The sequence below is a fragment of the Petaurus breviceps genome, unplaced genomic scaffold (genome assembly GCF_028583685.1).
Source record: "Petaurus breviceps papuanus isolate PSGF00001 unplaced genomic scaffold, PetGlider_PUasm1.0 90701, whole genome shotgun sequence".
In the NCBI taxonomy this organism is placed as follows: domain Eukaryota; kingdom Metazoa; phylum Chordata; class Mammalia; order Diprotodontia; family Petauridae; genus Petaurus; species Petaurus breviceps.
In genome coordinates, this window is record NW_027187316.1 from 9,514,798 (window position 1) to 9,539,059 (window position 24,262).

Consider the following 24,262-nt stretch of genomic DNA (forward strand, 5'->3'; position numbering starts at 1 on the left):
TCCCCTAAACACTTTTGTCAGCAGCAGTAACCAATAAGTGACAGACTTTCCCTAGGCCTATAATTTAATGAGATGTTCATAAAAGCAGCAGATGTGAAGAAGCAAAGGTTTAGATAATTTCTACTTATTAGCAGCTGATTTATGATACAGTGTTTGTAGTAAATATTCTTGAATTACAAAAAAGAACTACTTGGAGGGCATAATGTAAGAAGTTATTGTAATATAAAGAGAAAAAACATCAATAAAACATCTTTAAAAGTAATTTTTCTTAAAAAGAACTTTATATACAGCTAAATTTAGGTTGCTCTACAGGTTACACTCTATACTAGATACTATCATAAATTAATAAAAAAGAAAACTGCAAGCCTTTCGAGATTATTTACCTGCAAGTAATCGAGAGACTGGAAGGTGAATGCTAACTTTTTCTTGGGAAACACAGTATCTAATGGTTTCAACCGCATGTCCACAGAGGCTTAGTGTGATGGGCTGCTCCCCGTCGGTGAAGCCACTATGGCACTGCATCAGGACTGCCAGACATTTCTTGTATGCTTCGATCAGCACCTTTTCCTAGGAAGGAGGATTGGACGTGCACTATTCAGTAAAGGTCAGACTCCAGAGACAACCAACACCCATTTCCCAGGCCAAAAACAACAGTTATTTTGTGATCATAAAATCAAAGATCTCATTTAGACACAACATTCTGAAAAGTTATTTGAGAAGAGGTGGCACGACAGAGGGCACCAGGGAATCCCAGAGCACTAGCACAGTAGTGCTCTGGGTTTCTATAATCTCTTCCATCACCTCTTGTTAAGTTAACTGTAAAATTATCAATAATTGTGGAAGATAGCAGGGTCAGCCATAGCAAAAAGGGTTGTGATTCTGAGCATTTAGAAGTATTCATTTACCCAGGCAGATACATCCACTATTGACCTGCCCCCAAACTTGTGGGATCCTGGGCAAATCATTTAACCTCTCAGTGTTCTAGACAACTTTCTAACACTCAGAGTAGTTGGCAATCTTTACTGGTAGAAGGAATTGCTCACTATGAGTTACCCTTATCAATTAACAAGGCTCCAATTTAAAGATAAAACAACCATTATCTAATTATACATTAACTTAGAAAATAGATTCTTATTTAAGAGCAGAACAGGATACTCTGAAGACATGGGGGTAGGGACAGCATAAAGACCCCCCAAAAGTCCAGAGGTACTGCTGGGAAGCAAGCCTTGAGCATTGCAGAAGGACCACTACTACCACCCAGCTAGTAGATACCAGGGATAGGTAGAATTCATAATGAAGAAAACTGCTTATTTAAATTTTTCTTCCTGGTTCTGGAGATTCAATAACAACAAAATCAAATAACAAATACCATTTGAGCACCTGCCACATATCTTGTCTTACACTAGGTGCTGTAAGAGATATGAGAAGTATCTTTTCATTGAACTTACAGACTAGTCAGAGAAACAATTTAAGAGTAGAATATAAAGTACTAAAGATAAGACTATAAATGCTTAAGATTGGGGTACAGGGAGGTCATTCAGAAGAAAAGTATGTCAGGGAAGACTTCATGAAGGGGAATTTGAGCTGAGTCTTAAAAGGATGGGCAGGTTATCAATATGCAGAAGAGAAGAAAAGGTTTTCCAGGTTAAGGAGCAGCAAAGAAACGTCATGGAGATAAGAATAAGTAAGGTGTATATAGAACCATAAACAAGGGCTGAAAGTAATAATGAAAGATTCATAATAATGAAAGTTGAATAGGTAGGATCATTGATTTAGGACTAGAAGAAACCTCAGGGATCATCTAAGTCAAACACTTCCCTTTACAGATAAAGAACTAAGAGGTTAAAGAACTGACCCAAAGACACATAGGTTGCAAGCAGGAAAACCAAAATGTGAACCCTGGGTTTTGTGACCCAAATCCAAATTTTTAATTAAAAAAAAAAAACACCAAAGAAACACCCTCCCCCATGTTCATATATACAGAAAAACATAAAAAGACTATATTTGCAACTACAACTTCATTTCACACCATTTACTTTTTTTTTTTAAAAGCTTATGATTACACATTACTTTTTTTTGCCTTTTGGAGGGGGCAATGCAGGGCAACTGGAGTTAAGTTATTTGCCCAAGGTCACACAACTAGTGAGTGTTAAGTGTCTGAGGCTGGATTTGAATTTAGGTCCTCCTGACTCCAGGGCCGGTGCTCTATTCACTTCGCCACCTAGCTGCCCCTACATGTTACTTTCAAAAGTGTTCTTCTTGCCTCTGTTTCTTTCTGACCTTCCTTGTGTTCTTTTCTGTGCATTATTAAAAAAGTTTCAATGGCCCTATTTTTTTTAGACATTATGATTGTGTAGGCCCGGCTTCCTATATCCCTCCTCCCCCAGTTAAAACTAGACTTTGTGGGAGATGCAGAGTGGAACCAGATTATGATAGGCTTTGAACTAATGTGGTATTTACTGTGGTAGTACTGGAGAACCATCCTAAGTTCTTAAGCAAGTAAGTGACATTAAATACTTTCAGTAAAAATACTCTTATCAATACACAGAACTTGCTGTACACAGAATTATTATGGGAGAGAATAAGGGAATAAGGGGAAGAGAAGGCAAGTAAGGACACCAGTTGTTGCAGTTATCAAGGCCTAAATTTACAAGAATCTAGATTAAGGTAGTAGTTTGGAGAAAGGAAAAGAAATAGAGATTCCAGTTACAAATATAGGTTTTGTGCATAGGCGATGGAATGGAGCTAAAGGTATGAATATGCAGTCATCTGTCTAGAGCTAGTAGTACATTCATCTCAACAAGTATTTGCAAAAGAAGACATGAGGCTGGATGATATCTACAAGGAAATAAAAATCAGAAGACTGATAAATAGAATCAGAATCAGAAGGGTTGATATACAACAGGTATCATTTAGGATAGCTAACTCATGTACAAAATGAATACTTCCCTAGTGTTTAGACTATTCACAATACACTAGGTTTCATACAAATTTTTTTGTCTCAAGTTTCTTCTTGACTTTTTACATTAAAAAGGACCTTTTTTACAGTACATTTATTTGTATGCATGTATGTATGTGTGTGTGTATATATGTTTGTATGGATTAGGTCTTTAGTTTGAGAGAACCCAAATGGCCCAAATTGAATTTCAATTACAAACAAAAAACTAATGATCTAGAGAGCAAGGCTTATGTCTTCAATTGGTTTTGTATATCACCATGTGTGATAATAATGGCAATTAAAGATTCCCCTGTATTGGCTTGGTTTTCAAACTGATTGTGTTAAAACCCAGAGCTTGTTAATCCCACCTGTGGGATGGACTTTTTGATGTGAAAAGAAAGTCCTGAACTGGGAGGAGCTGGTGACGTAGATTTGGAGAGACAAGAGAGAGGCGGAAGATCTTTTTGGAAGCAGCACCTCATGGAGAGAGAGAGGGACTAAGAGAATTGCTGGTGGCCGCTTTGAATTGCCCTGGACTTTTGATACCTGCCCCCTGAGCTGCCAAGGACTGAGGAGACATGGCTGTTTTGCTGGTACTTTGTCTGTCTGTTTTGATGTTCTTTTGCCAGATTTGTCCACTGGTGAAAGACAGTCCTGTTGTTGAAGAAGTCCTGGAACCTGGCTTTTGGTTAAGAAGCCCTGAGACTGTCCTGCAGACAGAGAGTGAATACTGTCCACTGGTGAAGGACAGTGCTGTTGTTGCAGGGGTCTGGAGACTGTCCTGCAGACAGAGTGGATACTGTCCACTGGTGAAGGACAGTGCTGTTGTTGCAGGGGTCTGGAGACTGTCCTGCAGACAGAGTGAATACTGTCCACTGGTGAAGGACAGTGCTGTTGTTGCAGGGGTCTGGGAGCCTTTCTGTTGGTTCAGAAGCCCTGAGGAAGGATTTTCTTGTTGTATGTTTACAGAAATCCTGGGAGAGGGCTTTGCTAATGTGTTCAGGGGTTCTAGGACTGTTCTACAGACAGAGGATGAATTCATGAAGGGACTGGCAATGTATCTTATGGCCTTGCTAAGCCTTGTCTCCCCAGGAACTAAGATTGCTGAGAACTTGCCTCCTGTCAAGATGAAGAAAAGACCTCCATTTGGGTATTAAGTGCTGTGTTTAAACTTGATGTAACTCTGGGGTAGATTCAATTGTGATCCAGGGGTGGGGAACTTTTGACCTTATGTTTGGAAACTAATCTCCATTTGAGAAGAGGGGCTTTGTGGTGGACTTAATTAAGGTATAGCCTAGGGGTGGAGAAGTATTTAGAACAGAGACTTTGTAATTGATTGAATGATTGGAAGGTCCTGGGGTGGGGTAGTCCTTGGAGATTATTTAATCACATTTAGTAAATGCTGTATTTGGAATGATGTCATGTTTTGATCTTCTCTGTTCTTGGTTGGTCACTGAATAAAATGGAGAGCACCTATGCTGGTATTCTGAACCTTGGGAAGTTGCCTTTCCTTGGCATTACATTACTCCATGGTACCGGTACCTGCTACAGAGTATACTTAAAATAGCATAGTAGCTCAAGCACACTATGGGGAAGAGACTTTTTTTTGTTGCATGCAATTTCAAGTCTAAATTTCATAAAAGTGGAGACAGTTCTACAGGAGCCTGCAATTACAAGTGTCATATAATTCATAGCACACCTTTGGAGTGTCACTGGTCTATGGTTTAGGATTGCTTTTGGCACATGTGCAGAGTCTATCTACTATCTACAGTCTGCTGTCCAGGAATCATATGCAATGGTAAATTAGTAACCTTCTCAAGGCAGATACCTGATAAGGGCAAATCATCCTTCTAAGAATACACTTAAAAATGATAGTTTCTAAGGTAAACAGAGTAAACCAAAGAGCACAGTGTAAAATTAAGTTTTTCTTCACTAGACATAATGCCTTCAACTGCCCTGAAATCATTCTCAGAAGGTGGAAATAATTATTTAAAGTTTGGAAACTGTTGAGAAGAAGTGAAAGTACTTTTGGACTTAGTCCTTATAAATCACAGGTATAAATGCGCAAATAAGGAAAAGCTTTTTTGATATATTTACAGACTTCTGTGCTAGGATTAAAGGGATTTTCACTGAAAACAAGATCCATTAAAGCTCCTCTTCACATTTCTCTTTGATCTTATATGCAAGTTGACACATAAGTAAACACAATAAAAGAAACTTACATCCAAAGCACACCAGTCTTGCATCATGGAGATGACATGTGTTAATTTCATTTGTAGTGTAAAAGCTGCTTCCCACTCTGGTTCCATTTCAATATGCTGTCCTACTTGGCGTGTAATTGGATCCATTCCCTAAGAGTAAACAAATATGAATTGGAAAGCAAAATAATTATAAATTTAACATAATAATTCTACTAAAATTTAACTGTCCTATATAGGAAAAACTGCACTGTATTAAAGGAAATCTTCAAAATCCCTTTTCAGCTCAATGATCTTGCACAAAGTTTGTTGCAAGATTTGTAAAAATAAATGAAAAAGTCATTGGTTAAATTTGTATAGCTATCTCACATATTCTCAGAGTATAATCTTTTTCATAATAGTTCTCCCCTTTGAAACAAAAACATTTTTGCAGTCTTAGAGAAAACTGGTAACAGAAAAACAGAAAAGCTAAATTCTCTCAGTCCATAAAAAAATTAGACTTGTAGAATTTAGGTATAATTGCCATGGAATTAGCAGAGTTAATTAAATGGAAAAGTCAAATCCCAAAATATTTGAAGTACAAAAAAAATTTTTTAAAAATTTGTTCTTCTTTAAAAAGGTTACTGCAAGATCAAAATGGTATATATACCTAACTTTATGTATAGCAGGCCACCTGTCTTTTTACAATTAAAACTAGTTAAAATATAACAGCTGGTCCTTGCTAGAAAATTCAGCTTCCCTTTTGGGACCTTTTCAGAAAAGGAATATAAACAGAGGAAAAATAATTTCATTGTAGTATATGAACATCTATCAAACAAATAATCAGGATGGTGAAAATTTAATATTATTGTTTCCAAAGCAAGTAAACATTTATATACATATATATGTGTATGTATGTATGTATTTATTTATTTATATGTGGACATGTAATAATATAGCTGTACCCCTCAAAAGAAATTAAGGAAACAATTTAAAATGTTAACAATACATAAAAAGACTTCTGTAACACTAGATAAATAAACAGCTTCTAGATAAAATCCTTTCACTTAACATCTTGATAATGCTTTTTCATTAAATGGATTCAAGCTGTAATCCTTTTAATTTCCCAGATGTAAATTTATCCCCAATTAAGAAATGTTTCAAATGAGATGGGACTTATTTTAATAATAAACTACAAAACCAAAATCATTCTTGACATTTTAAAAAATATGTTGGTTCACATACCTGCATGCATTTTAGCAGTTCTAAGAAAGCATCAAATCCCTCTAGGAACTTGTGTCTTAGGTCATCTGACCAGTCAGTGGGTTTACTAATTAACACATATCTAAACAAAAAGAAAAAAATAGGAGTTTTTAACACTTAAAGTCTTTAAAAAAAAGTTTAGTTTACTTTTTTCCAATTAACAAATATTTATTTTCCTCCTTTTCACATTGTTTTTCCAAAGGGGAAAAAATAAGAAAAAATCCTCTAAGAAGTATGTATGGTCAAGCAAAACAAATGCCCACATTGGTCACATCAAAAAAGTGTGTCTCATTTTGTATCTTGAGAACATCACCTCTCTCTCAGAAGGTGGACAGCATGCTTTATTATAGATTCTCTGGAATTGTAGCTGGGTATTACATTGATCAGATGAATATTTAAGTCTTAATTGGTTTAATAATTAAACAACTACTTACTTGAGGTCTAAAATAAGGCTCTGAACCCTTCTGAACTTGAAGGCTTGCAAGGCTGTGTATCGTTCAAATTGAAACCTGCCCTGGATATCTCGATGTTTTAAATGATCCATAAAAGTCCTGATGATGGTAGTCATAAGGTTTTCTTCTGTGATTAACATTCGAGCCTAAATAAAAGTAGATTAGAATATTCTGTAATAAAAAACTATTCACTAGGTACATAAAACATGAATTACAGGATTTCATAAACAATACCTATTTTTTATTTAGGGCCTATTCCTCTCCCCCCCCCCCCGGCATGATAATAATAGATTTTTCCTAATATTTCTTAATTATTATTAATTATGTTGTTTTACTACTATTTTATGAGGATACAAACTATTCAGAGAGGTCAAGGTATTACAAAGGTCCTTACTTTTCAATTAAAAGATACAATGGTCTGTTCATTGGCAGAACTAAGCTACATATTTACTTGAATTAATGTGTATATATAGATAAGAAATACAAGATAATAGATAAGAAATATAAGACATATAATAGGATATCAATGCCAGAGGAACTCTGTAAGAAGTGTCAGACCTTTCTTCATACATTCTCCTTAGTCAAGACTTCCCAACTATAATTGCAGAATATAACCTTTTGATATCCCCAATGACCCCATGCTGCTTTCCTGTTCCAATAGACTGTCCCTTAAGTCTTGTCTTTTCAACCCCACTGAGTATACTTGTGGGTTTGTGTACTGGAAAGGACTTAGTGACTACCCTAAGTTAGACTGTGCATATGTTAACAAAACAAAGAGGAAGTAAAAAAGTCCTGTCAGGTTGACCATAGTCTCATGATGATTATAAATTCTGAAATTTACATGGAAAAGGTAGGAGAAAAATGTTCCAAAGGGGAAGATGCAAGAGTTTTTATTAGTTCACTCTCAAGTGAGACTGGATGCAATACAGCTCAAGGTACTGAAAAAAAAAAAGACAAGAAGTCTCAAGGCTAAAGGAAACCTCCAAGTTGTTAATAAATGTCAATGGAACAGAATGTGGTACTTATTATTGTCTTGTTTTAGAAAATATGACCACAGATTTTTGAGGGCCAATATAATTAGTTCATATTCTGGTACTAAAGTACAGTTGCTTAGAGGCACTGTGGCACAGTGGAAAGAATGCTAAATTTGGAACATTGAACTTTGAGTCAAGGGACCTGAGTTCACATCCCAAGTTCTGCCACTTACTTCCTGTATAAGTTTGTGCAAGTTACTTAACTTCTAAGGCTCTTAGTTTCCCTATCCATAAAATGAGAGGGTTGGCCTAGGTGACCTCTGAAATTCCTTCCATTTCTGTATCTATTATTCTATAACCACCAAACTTATTGATCAGGGTTCTGCCTCTCTTGATCAGATGCCAAAGCCATTAATTATCAGAGTGGGTCACCCAACACAAAAAGAGTTATCCACTAGCTTGGCCAGGGAAATTCAAAAGCCCAAATCTAACTTAACCTATTACAGTTCTGCTGGCAAAGTTACAAACAGGAAAGATCAAAAGGGGCTTGCTGTCTAATAAATGCTTATTAAAAGCCTGATACTTTGTAACTTTCTAATCCCTAAATTCCTAATAGTTTCTCAAGATGCCATTCTATAGGAATTGGATTCTAATGAAACTGATATTCAGAGTTAATTACACAGCTCCAATTCACCACAATAACACTTATCGTTGGGACTCTGCTTCATTTGTATATATGTCTTCTCTTCACTTTGTTTCAGAATATCAATCTGTTACTTACCTTACACATTCTCACTCTATGTAATTCTCAGCCTCATTTAGAGATGCCAGTCTCCCACCACACACCTAACTTAGTATGTTCAAAATAACAAGGCAAATCCTCTAACACTCTGGAAAAATTCATAGGATAAGAATAAGTCTCAGTGTTCACCAACTCCTCTTGAGTTGCACTGTATATGGTGTAGACAGGACACACATTTGGTCAAATAAATTGGAATACCGACTAATTCTAAGATGTAATCAAATTATTTAAAAACATGATCTCTTTAACTACGTTATTATTAACTGAAAACAAAACTGGTTCATACCCAACTCTCAAGAATTGCTATCTAACATTTCATGAATACCAACAAATAAAAAGCTTTTTTTTTCAAAGATGGGATGTGGTTCAGTAATATTTAATACCTTTGTCAATATTCAGAAGGAAGAAATTATGTTCATGGATATCACCAACTTGGAGAAGAGCAGGAAAAAGACTTTAGCACTTTATAAGGTAGGGACAGAAATCAGCATGAGCATCATAAATTAAAGAAGTGATCAGAAGTAATCAGGAATATATATGGAGAGAAAAAAACAAAGCAAGCAAAGAGTATTTGGGAGTAGATGGTATGACAGTTAGATTGGGCAAGAACTAGTGCTGAAAGACAAGACTGCACCCTGATAAATAAACAAGTACTCAAGATGTTGATTTTTATGAAATATTTTGTCATAATCAGACTAGGAACATAAAAAAAATCAGTGATATTTTGGGGAAAATTTTAAATGATTTCTAAAAAACTTGGAAATGGGACCTTGAAGAAAGTGGGGTTTTGTTTTAATCAGGAAAAGAAAAAGCTAAAGGATAACCTCATGTGCAGTTATTCTTAGAAAAAAAATAGACACTACTGCCAGAAGAACAAGTTGTTTCAGTTCTTTTCCCAGTCAAGGGGATATATTCTAAATTACCCATATTCTCTTAGGAATAACACATATTGGGCAGAATGGCTGTTCAGGCAGGCTTAGGCATAATGTGACCATAGAATAATTTTTAAACTGTCCTGTAAGGGGATCTGGCCTGTGTATTTAGCCCCATTGGCTTGAAACAGATAAGCTAATCAGCCTTGACAACATTTTTGTCCTCATCCACATCCTTACCTTTCCTCAGCAATGTAAATAGTTATACTTAATTATGCACTTTTCTCTGTTACACTTAGAACTTGATTAAATACACTAAACCACTTACCAAATGCCAATTGCCCAATGCCTGTAGTGTACAAAAATTTACATGAGGCAAATGTCAAAGAAGGTTTTCTCCCCATATAGGGAGGGCTAGCTAGTGTTAACAACCAAACACTGTTGTGTTCTAGGAATTTTTATAACAAGACTGTATTAAAGATTTTCTGAAAACAAAGTTTTCTGAGCTCACATCTGTATGTATATCACATATGTATAAAATATGATATAAAGCTCACATCTGTACAACTAAGGAATACTGCATTGGTAAAGTAAAAGTAGTCTTATCAATCAATTAACAAACATTTCTACAGTGCCCACTACAGTCTAGGCACTGCAATACTAACACAAAAAATGATACAATCTCATTTCTCAAGGAGCTTGCACTATAAAATAAGGCTGTGATAATACCTCATTTATCCAGTATCATCAGAAAATGATGTTCCAAATAAATTTTACTAAGTATCTGACTGTGCCTAGCATAAAGCCTTTGACAGAAATATAAAATACTTTTATATTTCTTCTAGATAACTGAAGATTACTTACTGCTTTCACTTTTGATGAAAATATTTCAAAGATGTATTACATAATTCTATGACTTATTAAACAAGTTGCTGAACATAATTTAATCTTATCTTAGCAACTAGGAGTCATTTTAATGAATTACTGGACTGGGAAGTAACACACCTGCTAGGCTTGATAATTCTGTTGCCTCCTCCCTCCCTAACATGTCTCAGTATATCGGCTTCTAGCAGCTCCCCTACCTTTGGCTGTCTGGCTACAAGAAATACAAGAAGCAAAGGTTTAATTTTACATGAAACTCTAAATGGTTATAGTCTGAGAGTAATGCCCCTGAAAAATAAAAATTCACATGTTTTGTGACAGCTATTTCCAAGTGATCGAGGTTGTCCTAAGTCAGGCTTTCAAAACAGGTGGAACATTATTGTATTTGGGCATTTGTAAATCTCAATAGTCTAAAATTCAAGGCTTTAGTGCCACTAACAGAAAATAGGAAAATTCTTCTTAGTCTTTCAGTACTTACAAGTGAAGGAACCGTGAATATCTGTACCGAGAGGTCTGCGACTGAAAACTCTCTGTCGTGGTCATCTGTCACATAATCACTCTGCAAACGCTCATAGTTCTATTAAGAAGGCAAAAAAAGGCAAGGAGTGCCGACTATCAGTTAAGAAGAAAAGGCGAGCACTACTCACCAGAGTAGGTGCAGTGAAGAACTGGACAGATAGAGCAGTCACCGACACTGCTCGCTCGTGATCATCCTCCATAAAATCTCTCTGCAAGTGCTGGTAATTCTAAACAACAAGGGGGAAATTCACCTCTAATCCACACGGACCAAATTTTTTAATAGTTATAATGTATAGTCTGAATGAGAAAATTTAAAGAGATAGTACGGGTATAAAAAGGAATCTTCCTGCCCCCTAAAATCATTCAAATGATCTCTGAGAACCAACTCTAGTTTTATTGATGTTACTGTATTTCTGTGAGGTACACAGCAGCAGCTTAGTACTGACAGTAAGAAACAACTATTTCTCAAAATATTATCATGTAATAGAGGAGGTAACTATCAGCAATGTTACAGTTCCTGATGATATTATTCCTTGGTCTTACTTCATTGTGGCTATTACCTACAGTGCAGGTAATCCAATTTTGGGCTGCCAGAAGGAAGAGAGAATCCAAATGCACAGCTCCTGGAATTCATGACTTTTAAAGCAGATAGTACATATATATTAAACTAAGACTATCCTCTATATTGAAAAGTCCACAGAAGGGGCAGCACCTTAATTTCACAGTGTTGATAGCTCTAAATTCTCCATCTTCATTTTGCCATTTCAAGTGCCATTCAGAGCTAAGCATAGGGATATATACATTGTATTGACATAAATAATAAGTCAAACACTATTGACCATGAACTTATTTTAAAATATTTTGATAATTACATTTCAATAAAACTTATCTCCATTGTAATCCTAGGTATTTTTATATTTTATAGCATTTAAAAACATTATTCTGAGAAAGAGTCCATAGCCTTCATCAGATTGACAAAGGGGTCCATGACACAAGAAAGTTAAAAAGAGGGGATTCCTCTTTCCCAAAACCCTATTAATTTTGCAATTAACAAAAGATAAGAAACTACCTTTTATTAAGTTTTTCCTTTGGATTCCAATCCATTTAAACAAATTCAATTAAAAACATACTAAGTAGATTTAAACATCTGGCCCCAAAGAATAGGAAACATGCAGAAAATTTAGGCTTGATGTAAGGAAAAACTTCTTAACTATTAATGTTAAACATAGAATGGGCTTTGTCAGGAGGTGGGAGTGGGTTATTCCCCACTGGAGGTCTTCAAGAAACAGCTGGATGTCTATTTGTTAGGTATATTGTAGCTACTATGACTAGATGGCTGTTGAGTAAGATCCTTTCCAGTTTTGAAATTTTGTGATTTTGCTATCAGCTCTTAAATTGCCAGTTCTATGTATTATTGGCCTGAACTACTCCATTATTTGTGATGCTTATTTTAGTGGTTTTCAAAATTGAAAAACTACTTACTTTTGCAAAGTGGATGGCAAATAGTTTCTTATATTTCAAATCCATAAGTAAACTGCTCATAAACAACTGATGATAGACACTCCTAGCTCCTATTAAGGAAAAGATCAGGGTATATGAGGAAAGCAAGAAAGTAAGTTATTTCCAAGGAATTTTAAAGCTGTATTATAAACCTCAGGGGTTTCAGCTTCAGCTCTTCTTTAGGGACAGTACATCTGCGCTTCGCTAGCAGATACAGAAATTCATATTTACTTTCAGAGTGATATATTAAAAATAAAGAATCCCAAGGATATCTAATTTTCTGCCACAAATTCAACATAGCAAAAGTGAAAACATTTGAATTTGCACCTAATTTTTTGTCTAAAAATGAGATTGAATTTCTTGACTAAAAAAAAAATTCTATTTGTAAAAGGATATACAGAAAACTACAAAGGTTTATCTACCTGATACTTAAAACATAAAACCATTAAACACATCTGCTAAAGTGAACTTTTCAAAAAAGAATTTTCTGCTATTTTGAATATGTTACCTTTCCAATTTAAAAAAAAAAGTTAAGAGAGATTCACCTTTCCATAATTTTGAATCACAAAGCATCAATTTATCCACAAGAGAAGAGTTTTCACCATCTGGTCCTTCCTGTAAACCAACTTGACATAATATTCGACGAAGTCCATCTTAAAAAGACACGAAGGGTGGTAAAACAACTATTGAAGACATCAAAATATTTTAAATGGAGATTTTAATGTAAATATCAAGTTAAATTGAGCTATTTTACATATGCTCTTAAAACTCAAATATATATGTAAAATAATGAAAAGGGTCAGCAATTTATGAATGTCATCACAAAATGGCCAAGTCACAAAGTGTTATATAACTCTACATAAAAATCTGCACCTTTAAAAGGTAATAAGAAAATGGAAGTAATGAGTTCTCATGCTTGAAAAAAATGTCATTAAGAAAAAAATGTGCTGTCAATCACTAAAGGAAGCTGTAGAGTAGGGGAAGGAGCTAAAGATATGGAATCAAAAGATATGGGGATTCTAATCCCAGCTCTGAGATTTACTATCCTCATGACCCTGAACAAGACATTGAACCTCTCTATTTCTTAGGCTTTTTATCAGCAAAATAGTTTAATAATAATAAATACACTACCCTTTTATAACAGGATAGTAGTAAGGAAAATACTATATAAAGTTACTCAGCAGTGTGTATGTATAAAATGTATGTGTATACACAATATGTATGTACAGGTGTATTCTATTAGTTTTAGAATTTTTCCTTGAACAAATTTTATACTAACAACTAGTTTATTGCTATCAATATCTATACATAAAACTTGAAATAATCTTCAATGCCAGCTAAATCAGGATTAAAAATTCAGTAAATACATAATTAATGGATTGGCAATCAAAGGGTTTGGGTTCAAATCCTGATTACGACTTACTACCTTTGTGACCCTGGGCAAGTACTTCACCTTTCTGGGCCTCAGTTTCCTCATCTGTAAAATGGGGGTGGTAGTGGACTTAATGCCCTCTAAAGATCTTTCCACCTCTAAATCTATGATCTATAATCCAATTTTATGGTTAGTATTTATTTATAAAGAATATCTGTATTTCCATATTATTTTATAATCTAACTTTAGTTAGAAAAACAACACAAATGAGGCCTTTATTGTAACAAAACATTTTGTCAGAATATGAACATAAATTTTAAAAATATGATTCATAATACAAAAAATGGTAAGAAGTTTCTCATCTGTGTCAAAATGACTACGATGTACTTTCTATTTCAAGGTGAATATAAAATAATTACTAAGACAAAAATTAACAAAGCAAACTAAGAGTTTCCAAATTATGTCCCCCTCCGCCAAAAAACAGTATTCAAATAAAGTATCCTTCCTCCCCCCCCCACCCCCACTCCTGGTCTTAATCAATATAATATTCAATCTATAATCACTGCTGTGTCACCTTCCAATATAAAATCATTAATAAATATCCTCATAAATATCCTCAATAAAAATCCTCAAGCCATGTGTGGTGGTACACACCCATAATCTATTACTGGGGAGGCTAAGGCTAGTAAATTGCTTGAGCTTGGGAGTTATGAACTATAGTGGGCTAAGTTGCTGAGGTGTCTACACTAAGTCAAAAACCAATATTGGTGAACCCAAAAGAGCAAGGGGCCATCAGCCTGTTTAAGGGGCAAACTGGTCCAATTCAGAAATGGAGGAAGTGAAAACTCCTGCGCAAATCAACACTGGTATTAGAGGCATGAATGACTACTACACTTCTAGCTTGGGAAAGATATGGAAATCTATGCTCTAAAAAAATGGATAAAAATTTCCCTAAAATTTCAAGAATTCTTATGAAAAATATCAATATCCTTTTTTATTACCATCAAAGAAAATAACTTAAATGAGGGCATAAAAAAATCTGTGAAATTCACTGGCAATTTAATAGGCCAGTAAATAAGTTCCCCCAAATTTCTAGAATCTCACCTTTCCATATGGCATAAAACAATGTGAAAATGTACTGAAAACTTGACAGCAAAAATATTCCAGATATCTGACAAGACACTTGGAAGTTCTCAAAATTACTCCTCTGTTTCAGCACTTCTCTTGAATAAAGTATGTGGGATACCTCAGACACATTCCTGCTCTTCCCTTCCCTGCCAGGAATAATGCTTGTTTTTTGGGCTTTGGTAGGCACATGAGAAATAAAGAAATAAGAAGGTTCTGAATTCTCTAATGACGACTACATATAAAAAATGCCCAAAGGCAAATTCTCAAACTATATGGAGGAAAGCAAAGTAAGATGCTCTATTTTAACTGTATTGCTCAAATACAAATCAGTCAGAATTTTGATGACAAAAATATAAAGGAAACATTCTGGTAGTAAAACAACAACAAACCCCCAAGTCTAAACATGACTAACACCAATTAAGAGTCATACTATGAACTAAACATAAATTACCGTGAGTATATCTACACATGCAAATTGATGAGGTGGTGCTGGGGAATTGTCAAGGGCATCAAATTCAATTAAAAAAAATCTCTTCACTTGCTGTTTTTTCAAATGATTTAGATATGATGCTATAACATTCCTTAATAATATTTAGCCCATTATTAAGAGAGTACATAACATACCTGAGTATCCAATAATACTGCCAAGCCAAGTCAAAAGCTTCAAACCAAAACTCTGATGTGCAACAATAGATGAATGCATTACTTGCACTTTCAATGGTTTAGTCTGTCGACTGGTATTTCTCTTAAAAAGAAAAAGCAGAATGAATTACAGAACTTAGAGATTTGAGTAATTGTTTTATTTAACATAGCAATGATCCTTAACTGCTCAAGTCTGCAAAAGCCCCATTCTTTTTTTTTTTTTTTGGCAAGGAAATTGGGGTTAAGTGACTTGGCCAGGGTTACACAGTTAGTAAGTGTCTGAGGCTGGATTTGAACTCAGGTCCTCCAGACTCCAGGGCTAGTGCTCTATCCACTGTACCACCTAGCTACTCCAAAAGTCTCAATCTTAAAGGCCAAAATTATTTCAGTGATGTACTTAGATGGAACACCCCCACCCCCCAGTCTCAGGAAAATTAAAATAGCAAATTACCTAAAAGGTTCTTGATTCTGAACGCTATAGCATTATACCTAAACTACTTGAAAAAACAGTAAGTAAAGAGGTTTTTTAAAAATGGATTTTTGATGCCCAAAAGGAAAAAAAAAAGATATAATGTGCATAAACAAGGTTGCAGCACATTATCGAGGATGTAAGAACTGGTGTAAATGACTCAATTGAGGCTATTTGTGAGTGGAAAAAGAGATGATCCATTTTTATGTACTACATGTAATAAGAATAAAAGATGACAGAGAGGCAGCTCAATTGGTATATTATTAACACTGATAGAATAATATTAACATTGAAAGATAAGGAAGGCCTCTCATGTGTTAGGTAGGTCAACAGAGATTTATGGGAAGACATAGAAAACAATCATATATGAGAAAGTATGAAGACTCTTGGATCTCCATTGACAGAGAAGTTATTACACTGATGAAATTATGGATTCAAAGTTTCACAGTACAAAATTGCACATGGGCAAAAAATTGACCATTACACTTGATTTGTCTTAAATATTTTAGAATATTTGTCCTTAAGGGCAAAAGCCTGTTCACCTGAAACATGGTGATGTATTTCTTGAAAATTATATGAGAAAATTATTGAGTCACACTTTATATGAAACCTAAAGAACAAATAGCCATTCCCAAGAAATTCTACCATAGAAAATTGGTCCAAAATCTAAACAGCTTAAAAAAAATCTTTAGTACTTCTATAACTTTTCCTTATATGCTGATCAATGTGCCTTTTAAAAATTCTTTACCAATTACCTCAATGTGTTTCTGTAGTCAATATATCAACATATGATAAAAAGGTGTTATTTTCATAGGAAAGTTTAATGATGACCAAACTAAAACAGGCTAAAGTTTCAAATGGTCATCTAAACACAAATCTGTGATAGTGCCAACTGTTCTATTTACATTCTAGACAAGGTATTCATAGGTCATGAGTCTGTTTTTTTACATAGCCAACAAAAAAAATCACCCACCCCACCTCTTTTAAATATTCTACTACCTGATTTTTCCTTAAACTTTATTAAAAGAAAATAACAAACTAGAAGCTCAAAAATATGTGCTTTTATTCAATGGATTTTGAAGCCAATCTTTTTTTTTTTTTTAGCACTGAAGTATCTGTTCATCATATTATTTTCTGATTACAATCAAAGCTGCTTTTTGCTCAGGTAAATACATTTAGTTCATTTTAAAATTATTCTATGCTTTAACATTTTTTCAATTACATATAAAGTTTTTTTTACAATTGCTTTCTGAAATTTTGAGTTCCAAATTATTTCTCTCTCCCATTACCCCTCATTGATAATGTAATCAATTTTATGTAAGTTTTACATATGCAATCATGCAAAACATTTCCATATTAGTCACGTTGTAAAAGAGAAGACAGACAAAAAAAAAACCGAAGGAAAATAAAGTTGAAAAAAGTATGCTTCAACTTGCATTCAAACTTCATCAGTTGTCAGGAGGTTGACAGCATTTTTCATGAGTCCTTAAGAATTGTCTTAGATCATGCTATTGCTGAGAACAGGTAAGTCATTTATAGCTGATCATTGTACATCATTGCTGTTACTGTGTACAATGTCCTCCTAGCTCTCCTCATTTGACTTTCCATCAGTTCATATAAGTCTTTCCAGGCTTTTCTGATAGCAAACTGCTCATCATTTCTTTTAACACAATAGTATTGCAACACAATCATAAGCCACAAATTGTTCAACCATTCCCCAACTGATGGCCATCTCGACTTTCAATTCTTTGCTATAACAAAGAAGGCTGCTATAAATATTTTTGTACATGTATGTCCTTTTCCTTTTTTAAAAAATTTTAAACTCTTTGGAATACAGACCTAGTAATGGTTTTGCTGGGTCAAACGGTATGCAGAGTTTTATAGTCTTTTGGGAATAATTCCAAATTGCTCTTCAGAAGAGTTGGATAGTTCACAACTCCAACAGTGCATTAGAGTTCCAATTTTCCCACACCCCCTCTAACATTTGTCATTTTCTTATTCAAGCATGTAGTCAGTTTGATAGGTACCTCAGAGTTGTTTTAATTCCTATTTCTCTAATCAGTAATGATTTAGAGAATTTTTATATGACTACAAATAATTTTAATTTCTTCTTCTGAAAACTGCTTGTTCATATCTTTTCATAATTTATCAGCTGGGGAATAATTTTCATTCTTATAAATTTGATTCAGTTCTCTATATATTTGAGAAATGAGGCTTTTATCAAAGAAATTTGTTATTTTATTCTTTGAAATTTTTTTTCTCAGTTTTCTACTTTCCTTCTAATTGGAGCAGCATTGGTTTTGTTTATGCAAAACCTTTTTAATTTAATACAATCAAAATGATCCTGTAATTTTTTTTTTGCATCCTATAATGCTATCTCTTGTTTTGATCTTTCCTATTTATAATTTGCTCCACTCTCACCCTAGTGAAACAAATCTTTCCTGATGACTTTTTAAGTTGTCCTGGTATGAAAAATTGTTTCATCTAGTCCTTTTGTTGGGTCTGCAGCTTCAGAATTTGTTTTGGGGCATTATTTTAACATTATATGAAAGGGAATTTGGGAGAGCTCAGGTGAGTCCCTGCCTTTACTCCATTTTTAGTTTTTTTTTTTTTTTAAAAGGTGATTATTCCCAATTTAAATTTTCTCTTTTTTTTTTTTTAAAGTAATTAGGGTTAAGTAACTTGCTCAAGGTTACACGGCCAGTTATTTCTGGGTGTGGTGCTAAGTATCTGAGCCCAGATTCGATCCCCCAGGTCATCCCAACATTGGGGCCGGTGCTCTTACTCGCTGTGCTACCTGGACACCCCTAAATTTTCTTTTTAAAAAAATTAATCTTATTTATTTTTTGTTAAATTTTTAGTTCCCAGCTGTTCCCCACCATCCCAACCTTACACTAGAGAAGGCCAACATTTGACTCAGATATATGTGAAACTATACAATGCATACTTCCATACACCATTTCTTTCTCTGGAGGTGAATAGCATCTTCCTTCCTAAGTCCTCTGCGGCTGATCTGAATATTCATACTACTCAGAAAAGCTTAGTCATTCACAGTTACTCTTTGAACAATATTGCTATTACTGAATACAACGTTCTCTTGGTTCTGCTCATTTCATGCAAGTCTTTCCATGTTTTTCTAGAATCAACCTGCCCCTGCTGGGGCGGCTAGGTGGCACAGTGAATAGAGCACTGGCCCTGGAGTCAGGAGGACCTGATTTCAAATCCAACTTCAGATACTTAAAATTTAGTAGCCACGTGACCTTGGGCAAGTCACTTAATCCCAATTTCCCAGTCTTCCCCCTTCCAAAAAGCAAACAAACAAACAAAATCAACCTGCTTGTTATTTCTTACAGCATAGTAGTATTCTATCACAATCATATACTATAACTTATTCAGCCATTCCCCAATTGATGGACATCCTCTTGATTTCCAGTTCTTTGCCATCACAAAGAGAGCTGCTACAAATATTTTAGAACATATAGGTTCTGTTCCTTTTTCCCTTATCACCTTGGGAAACAGACCTAATAGTAGTATTGCTGGGTCAAAGGGTATATAGAATTTTATAAATCTTTAAGCATAATTCCAGATTGCTCTCCAAAATGGTTGGATTAGTTCATAACTTTACCAACAGTGCATTAGTATTCCAATTTTTCCACATCCCTTCCAGTACTTTTCATTTCCCCCCTTTTACCATTTTAGCCAATCTTATAGGTATGAGATGATAGCTCAAAGTTGTTTTAATTTGTATTTCTCTATAATCAGTAATGATTTAGAGCATTTTTTCATATGATCATAGATAGCTTTGATTTCTTTTTCTAAAAACTGCCTGTTCTTATCCCTTTACCCTTTCTCATTTGGGGAATGATTCTTATTCTTACAAATTTGACTCAGTTCTCTCTCTCTATTTTTTTCTATATATATTTTTAAAAAGGTCTTCATCTGAGAAACTGTCTATAAAAATCCACCCCCCCTTTCTGCTTTCCATCTAATCTTGGCTACATTGGTTTTATTTGTACAAAACCTTTTAAATTCAATATAATTTGCAGTTGGATATAGAAATCTATCTTACCATACAGGAAAGTAGAAGGGGAATGACAGAAGAGAGGGAAGATTGGGGGAAATAAAAGCAGAAGCAAAACACTTTTAATAATGGAGAGGGGGAAAAAATAGAGTATGATAAAAGGGGGAATTAGGATGGGGGAAATAAATTTATAACACACTTCTCTCATAAAGACCTCATTTCTCAAACATGTAGAAAGTGGAATCAGATTTACAGAAATAAGAGTCATTTCTTGAGTGATAATTGGTGAAAGTATATGAACTGGCACTTTTCAGATGAAGTAATCAAAGCTATCAATAGTCATATGAAAAAATGCTCTAATCATTATTGATTAGAGACATGCACATTCAGATAACTCTGAACTACACCCCATACCTATTAGAATGACTAATATGACCGAAAAGGAAAATGACAATGTTGGAGGGGATGTGAGAAAATTAAGACAGTAATGCATTGTTGGTGAAGTTGTATACTGATTCAACCATTCTGGAGAGCAATTTGGAACTATGCCCAAAAGGCTACATTGACCAAGCAATAACACTACTAGGTCTATGGCCCAAAGAGACAAAAAAAGCAAAAAGAAAAAGGAGCTATGTGTACAAAAATATTTATAGCAGCTCTTTTAGTGGTGGCAAAGAATTGGAAACTGAGGGGACGTCCATCAATTCAGGAATGGCTAAGAAAGTTGTGTTACATTATTGTGCCATAAGAAATGATGAGCAGGATGCTCTCTGAAAAACCTGGAAAGACTTACATGAACTGATGCAAAGCGAAATGAGTAGAAGCAGGAGAACGCTGTGCCAAATAACAGTAATGCTGCTGAATGCTCATCATCGATGGCACCTTCATCTTTCTTTCTCTTTTTGCTCTGTCCTGCCCCTGAAGCCTAATGTACTTATGACCACTGCCTCCCTAAAGCACACGTCCTTCTGAAAGGTCCTCCCGTAGCCTGTCCCCTCGCATTCCCGTTCCTATTGAGTGAAGAAGAGTTTTAAATACAGCCATGTTATGAGGTTCCCACATTACCTGCCCTCCACCCCATCCTTCCTTGCCATTGTAACTCTTGCCTTCACACCTCTTTTTCGAGATAATTTTGCCTTTTCCTATCCAATTCTGTTTTTAGAATCATCCCATCATAATCACCTCAACCCCACGTCCTCCATCTACGCACACTCCTTCTAACTATCCCAGGAATGATAGCGTTCTTTTTTTTTTGGGGGGGGGAGGGGTTTGGAGGAGGGAAGTCAGGGCAATTGGGGTTAAATGACTTGCCCAAGGTCACACAGCTAGTATGTGCTAAAGGTGTTTGAGGCCAAATTTGAACTCAGGTCCTCCTGACTCCAGGGCCAGCTCTATATTCACTGCGCCACCTAGCCTCCCCCATTGCTAATTTCTTTCCCCAATTTTCCCTCTAGCTCTCTACTGATTTTTCAAGTCTTTTTAAAGCTCTTCCATGAACTCTTTGTAAACTTGTGACCATTTTACATTTTTCCTGAAGCTTTACAAGTAGCTATTTTGACTTCATTGTCTTCTTTTGAGTTTGAACATTTACTCTAACACAACTTTTAATTATTTCTGCTGCTCTAAAAGTCATCTTAAGGCACCTAAGGCACTATTTAAATTATTTTGGAGGGAATTTGGGAGAGCCAGGTAATTTCTTGCCTTATTCTGCCATCTTCCCATAACTACCTTCAAGTTAAATTTTTTTTCCAATCCAACTTGTTAATAATAATGAATGGGTAGGGTGGCTAGGTGGCCCAGTAAATAGAGCATCAGCCCTGGAGTCAGGAGGACCCGAGTTAAAATGCGGCCTCCAACACTTAACACTTACTAGCTGTGTGACCTTGGGCAAGCCACTTAACCCCCGATTACCCTGCCTTCCCCCCTCCAAAAAACAGAAAAAAAAAAATAATAAATGGCATTTAAAAATGTCTTGTTCTGAAAATATTTCAGTTTAGAATAAATGCTGATAGTTCAATTTTAAAAGTTCTTCCCTTTTGAGATTAAGTATCACCAGCAGTTGAATTACATGAAATGTTCAAGACATCTTTTAACTCCTTAATTTAAATATTTTTGACTTATTGAACACTGAAATCTTAGATGAAGACTATGCATAAGGAGCTATTATAAGCAAAATCCAATTCTATTGCTTAAGCACATGTCCTAGGATTTTGCTCCCCAATTAAAACAATTTAAATCTCGAAGATGGAGGAGTAGAAGCAGGACCTTGTAATAGTATTGGAATTTAAAGATCCCCCCTGTATTGGCTTGGTTTTTGGATTGACTGTGTTAAAACCCAGAGCTTGTGAATCCCACTTGTGGGATGGACTTGTTGATGTGAAAAGAGAGGGCTGAACTGGGAGGAGCTGGTGACATGAATTTTAGAGAGACACAAGCAGAGAGAGAGAAAGACGAATTTTTTGAAGCAGCATCGTGGAGGCAGAGATGGAGAAGACTGCTGAGGGCCAGTTCAAATTGCCCAGGACTTTTGAGAGCTGCCACCCTGAGCTGCCAAGGACTGAGGAGACATGGCTGTTATGCTGGTACTTTGTCTGTTTTGATGTTGTTTTGCCAGATTCGTCCACTGGTGAAAGACAGTCCTGTTGTTGCAGAGGTCCTGAAGCCTTGCTGTTGGTTCAGAGCTCCTGAGACTGTTCTGCAGACAGAGAGTGAATTCTGTCCACTGGTGAAGGACAGTCCTGTTGTTGCAGAGGTTCTGCAACCTTGCTGTTGGTTCATAAACCCTGAAGAAGGATTTTCTTGTTGTATGTTTACAGAAATCCTGGAAGAGGGTTTTGCTAATGTTTTCAGGGGTCCTAGGGCTGTTCTGCAGACAGAGAATGAATTAATGAAGAGACTGGCAATGTATCTTGTGGCTTTGCTAAGCTTTGTCTCCCCAGGAACAAAGATTGCTGAGAACTTGTCTTGGGTCAAGATGAAGAAAAGACCTCTTTTGGGTATTAAATGCTGTGCTTAAGCTTGTTGTAACTCTGGGGTAGATGGCCTTATTCAGTTGTAATCCAAGGGTGGGAAACTTTTGACTTTTTTGTGCTCTGTGATTGACCAAATGAATGTACTTTACTTATGATTGGAAACTAATCTCCATTTGAGAAGAGGGGTTTTGTGGTTGACTAAATGAATGTACTGCCTAGGGGTGGAGTAGTACTTAGGAGAGGGTCTTTGGGATTGACTAAATGAATTATAATGTCCAGGGGGTGGAGTAGTACTTGATTGAATTACACTTGGTGAATGCTGTATTTTTAATTATGCTATATTTTTATTCTCTGTTCTTAATTTGTCACTGAATAAAACGGAGAGCAGCTATGCTAGTATTTTGAACCTTGGGAAGTAGCCTTTGCTTGGCATTACATTAATTGTTTTCTGTGTTTATTGTATGCTATCCTTGTTATATTGTTGTGAAATTATGTTGATACCGGTTATTCCTAATGTATTTTTGCCAAGTAAGGCACATGAAAGATCTTGGGGCCGAATGTAAGGGTTATGGGATTTAAAGATCTTCTATGCCCCACTGGACTTGCTGACGTAGCAGGAAGGGGTGGGGCAAGAGGAAGCGGAAGCCAAGCTAAAGTTCCTGCAGTGATGGGCAGTGGTGGCGTCAGCGGTAGCAACAGCAGCAGAGGCAGCGGCAGTGGTAGTGGTAGTGGCCAAGGTGGTGGTGGAGGCGTGAACCCCTTTTTGAGCCAGCCAGAATTTCTACTAACAACTCCTGCTGAGGACTGCCAGGGGCCGGAGCTGCCAGGAGCATGCTTCCTGGACGCTGAGCAGTTGCTGTTAGTGGGGAGAGGAAGACCTTTGCCTGAGGTAGCCTGTTCTGTTTTAAAGGCTTGAGAATGTGGGTGCTTTCTACTTTATCTACCTGTGCCAATTTCATAACTACTCTGGTGGCTTTGACTTTCTGGTTTTGGGACTTGGTCATTTGGTATTTTAATAAATGTTCTAGCTTTATCCCCCAGATAGAGAGCCTGGTATATTTTGTGATTAATAACCACATCAACATATTTATAATTGCCATAGGCATTGTGAATATTGCATTGCTGATATAGACCTCAGTGTGGCTCCGGCTTCCCCAATTCATGTAAAAGGGGACTCTGAACAAACTTTGGAGCTACAGCACCCACAAAATGACACAGAGAAGCTAACCTCCTGCTGAGGACAGCCCGGCAGGCTGGCAGGAATCAGATAGCGCAGGGC

At 35.8% G+C, this 24,262-nt stretch overlaps 1 protein-coding gene across 4 annotated transcripts in view; it reads right to left on the bottom strand.

Moving 5' to 3' along the window:
• Nucleotides 1-24,262, bottom strand: part of UBR2 (ubiquitin protein ligase E3 component n-recognin 2) — a 158,271-nt gene that overhangs the window by 71,483 nt on the left and 62,526 nt on the right. For 3 of the 4 annotated variants that reach the window (XM_069065947.1, XM_069065949.1, XM_069065950.1), the window contains exons 8-15: nucleotides 15,504-15,624; nucleotides 12,925-13,032; nucleotides 12,362-12,450; nucleotides 10,839-10,937; nucleotides 6,813-6,976; nucleotides 6,361-6,460; nucleotides 5,161-5,289; nucleotides 384-567 (exon numbers count right to left, since the gene is read on the bottom strand). In XM_069065947.1, the coding sequence (XP_068922048.1) occupies nucleotides 384-567; nucleotides 5,161-5,289; nucleotides 6,361-6,460; nucleotides 6,813-6,976; nucleotides 10,839-10,937; nucleotides 12,362-12,450; nucleotides 12,925-13,032; nucleotides 15,504-15,624 (994 nt within the window). Of the gene's footprint in view, nucleotides 1-383; nucleotides 568-5,160; nucleotides 5,290-6,360; nucleotides 6,461-6,812; nucleotides 6,977-10,838; nucleotides 10,938-11,007; nucleotides 11,107-12,361; nucleotides 12,451-12,924; nucleotides 13,033-15,503; nucleotides 15,625-24,262 lie in introns of all 4 variants that reach the window. The other variant, XM_069065948.1, reaches the window with a different exon arrangement.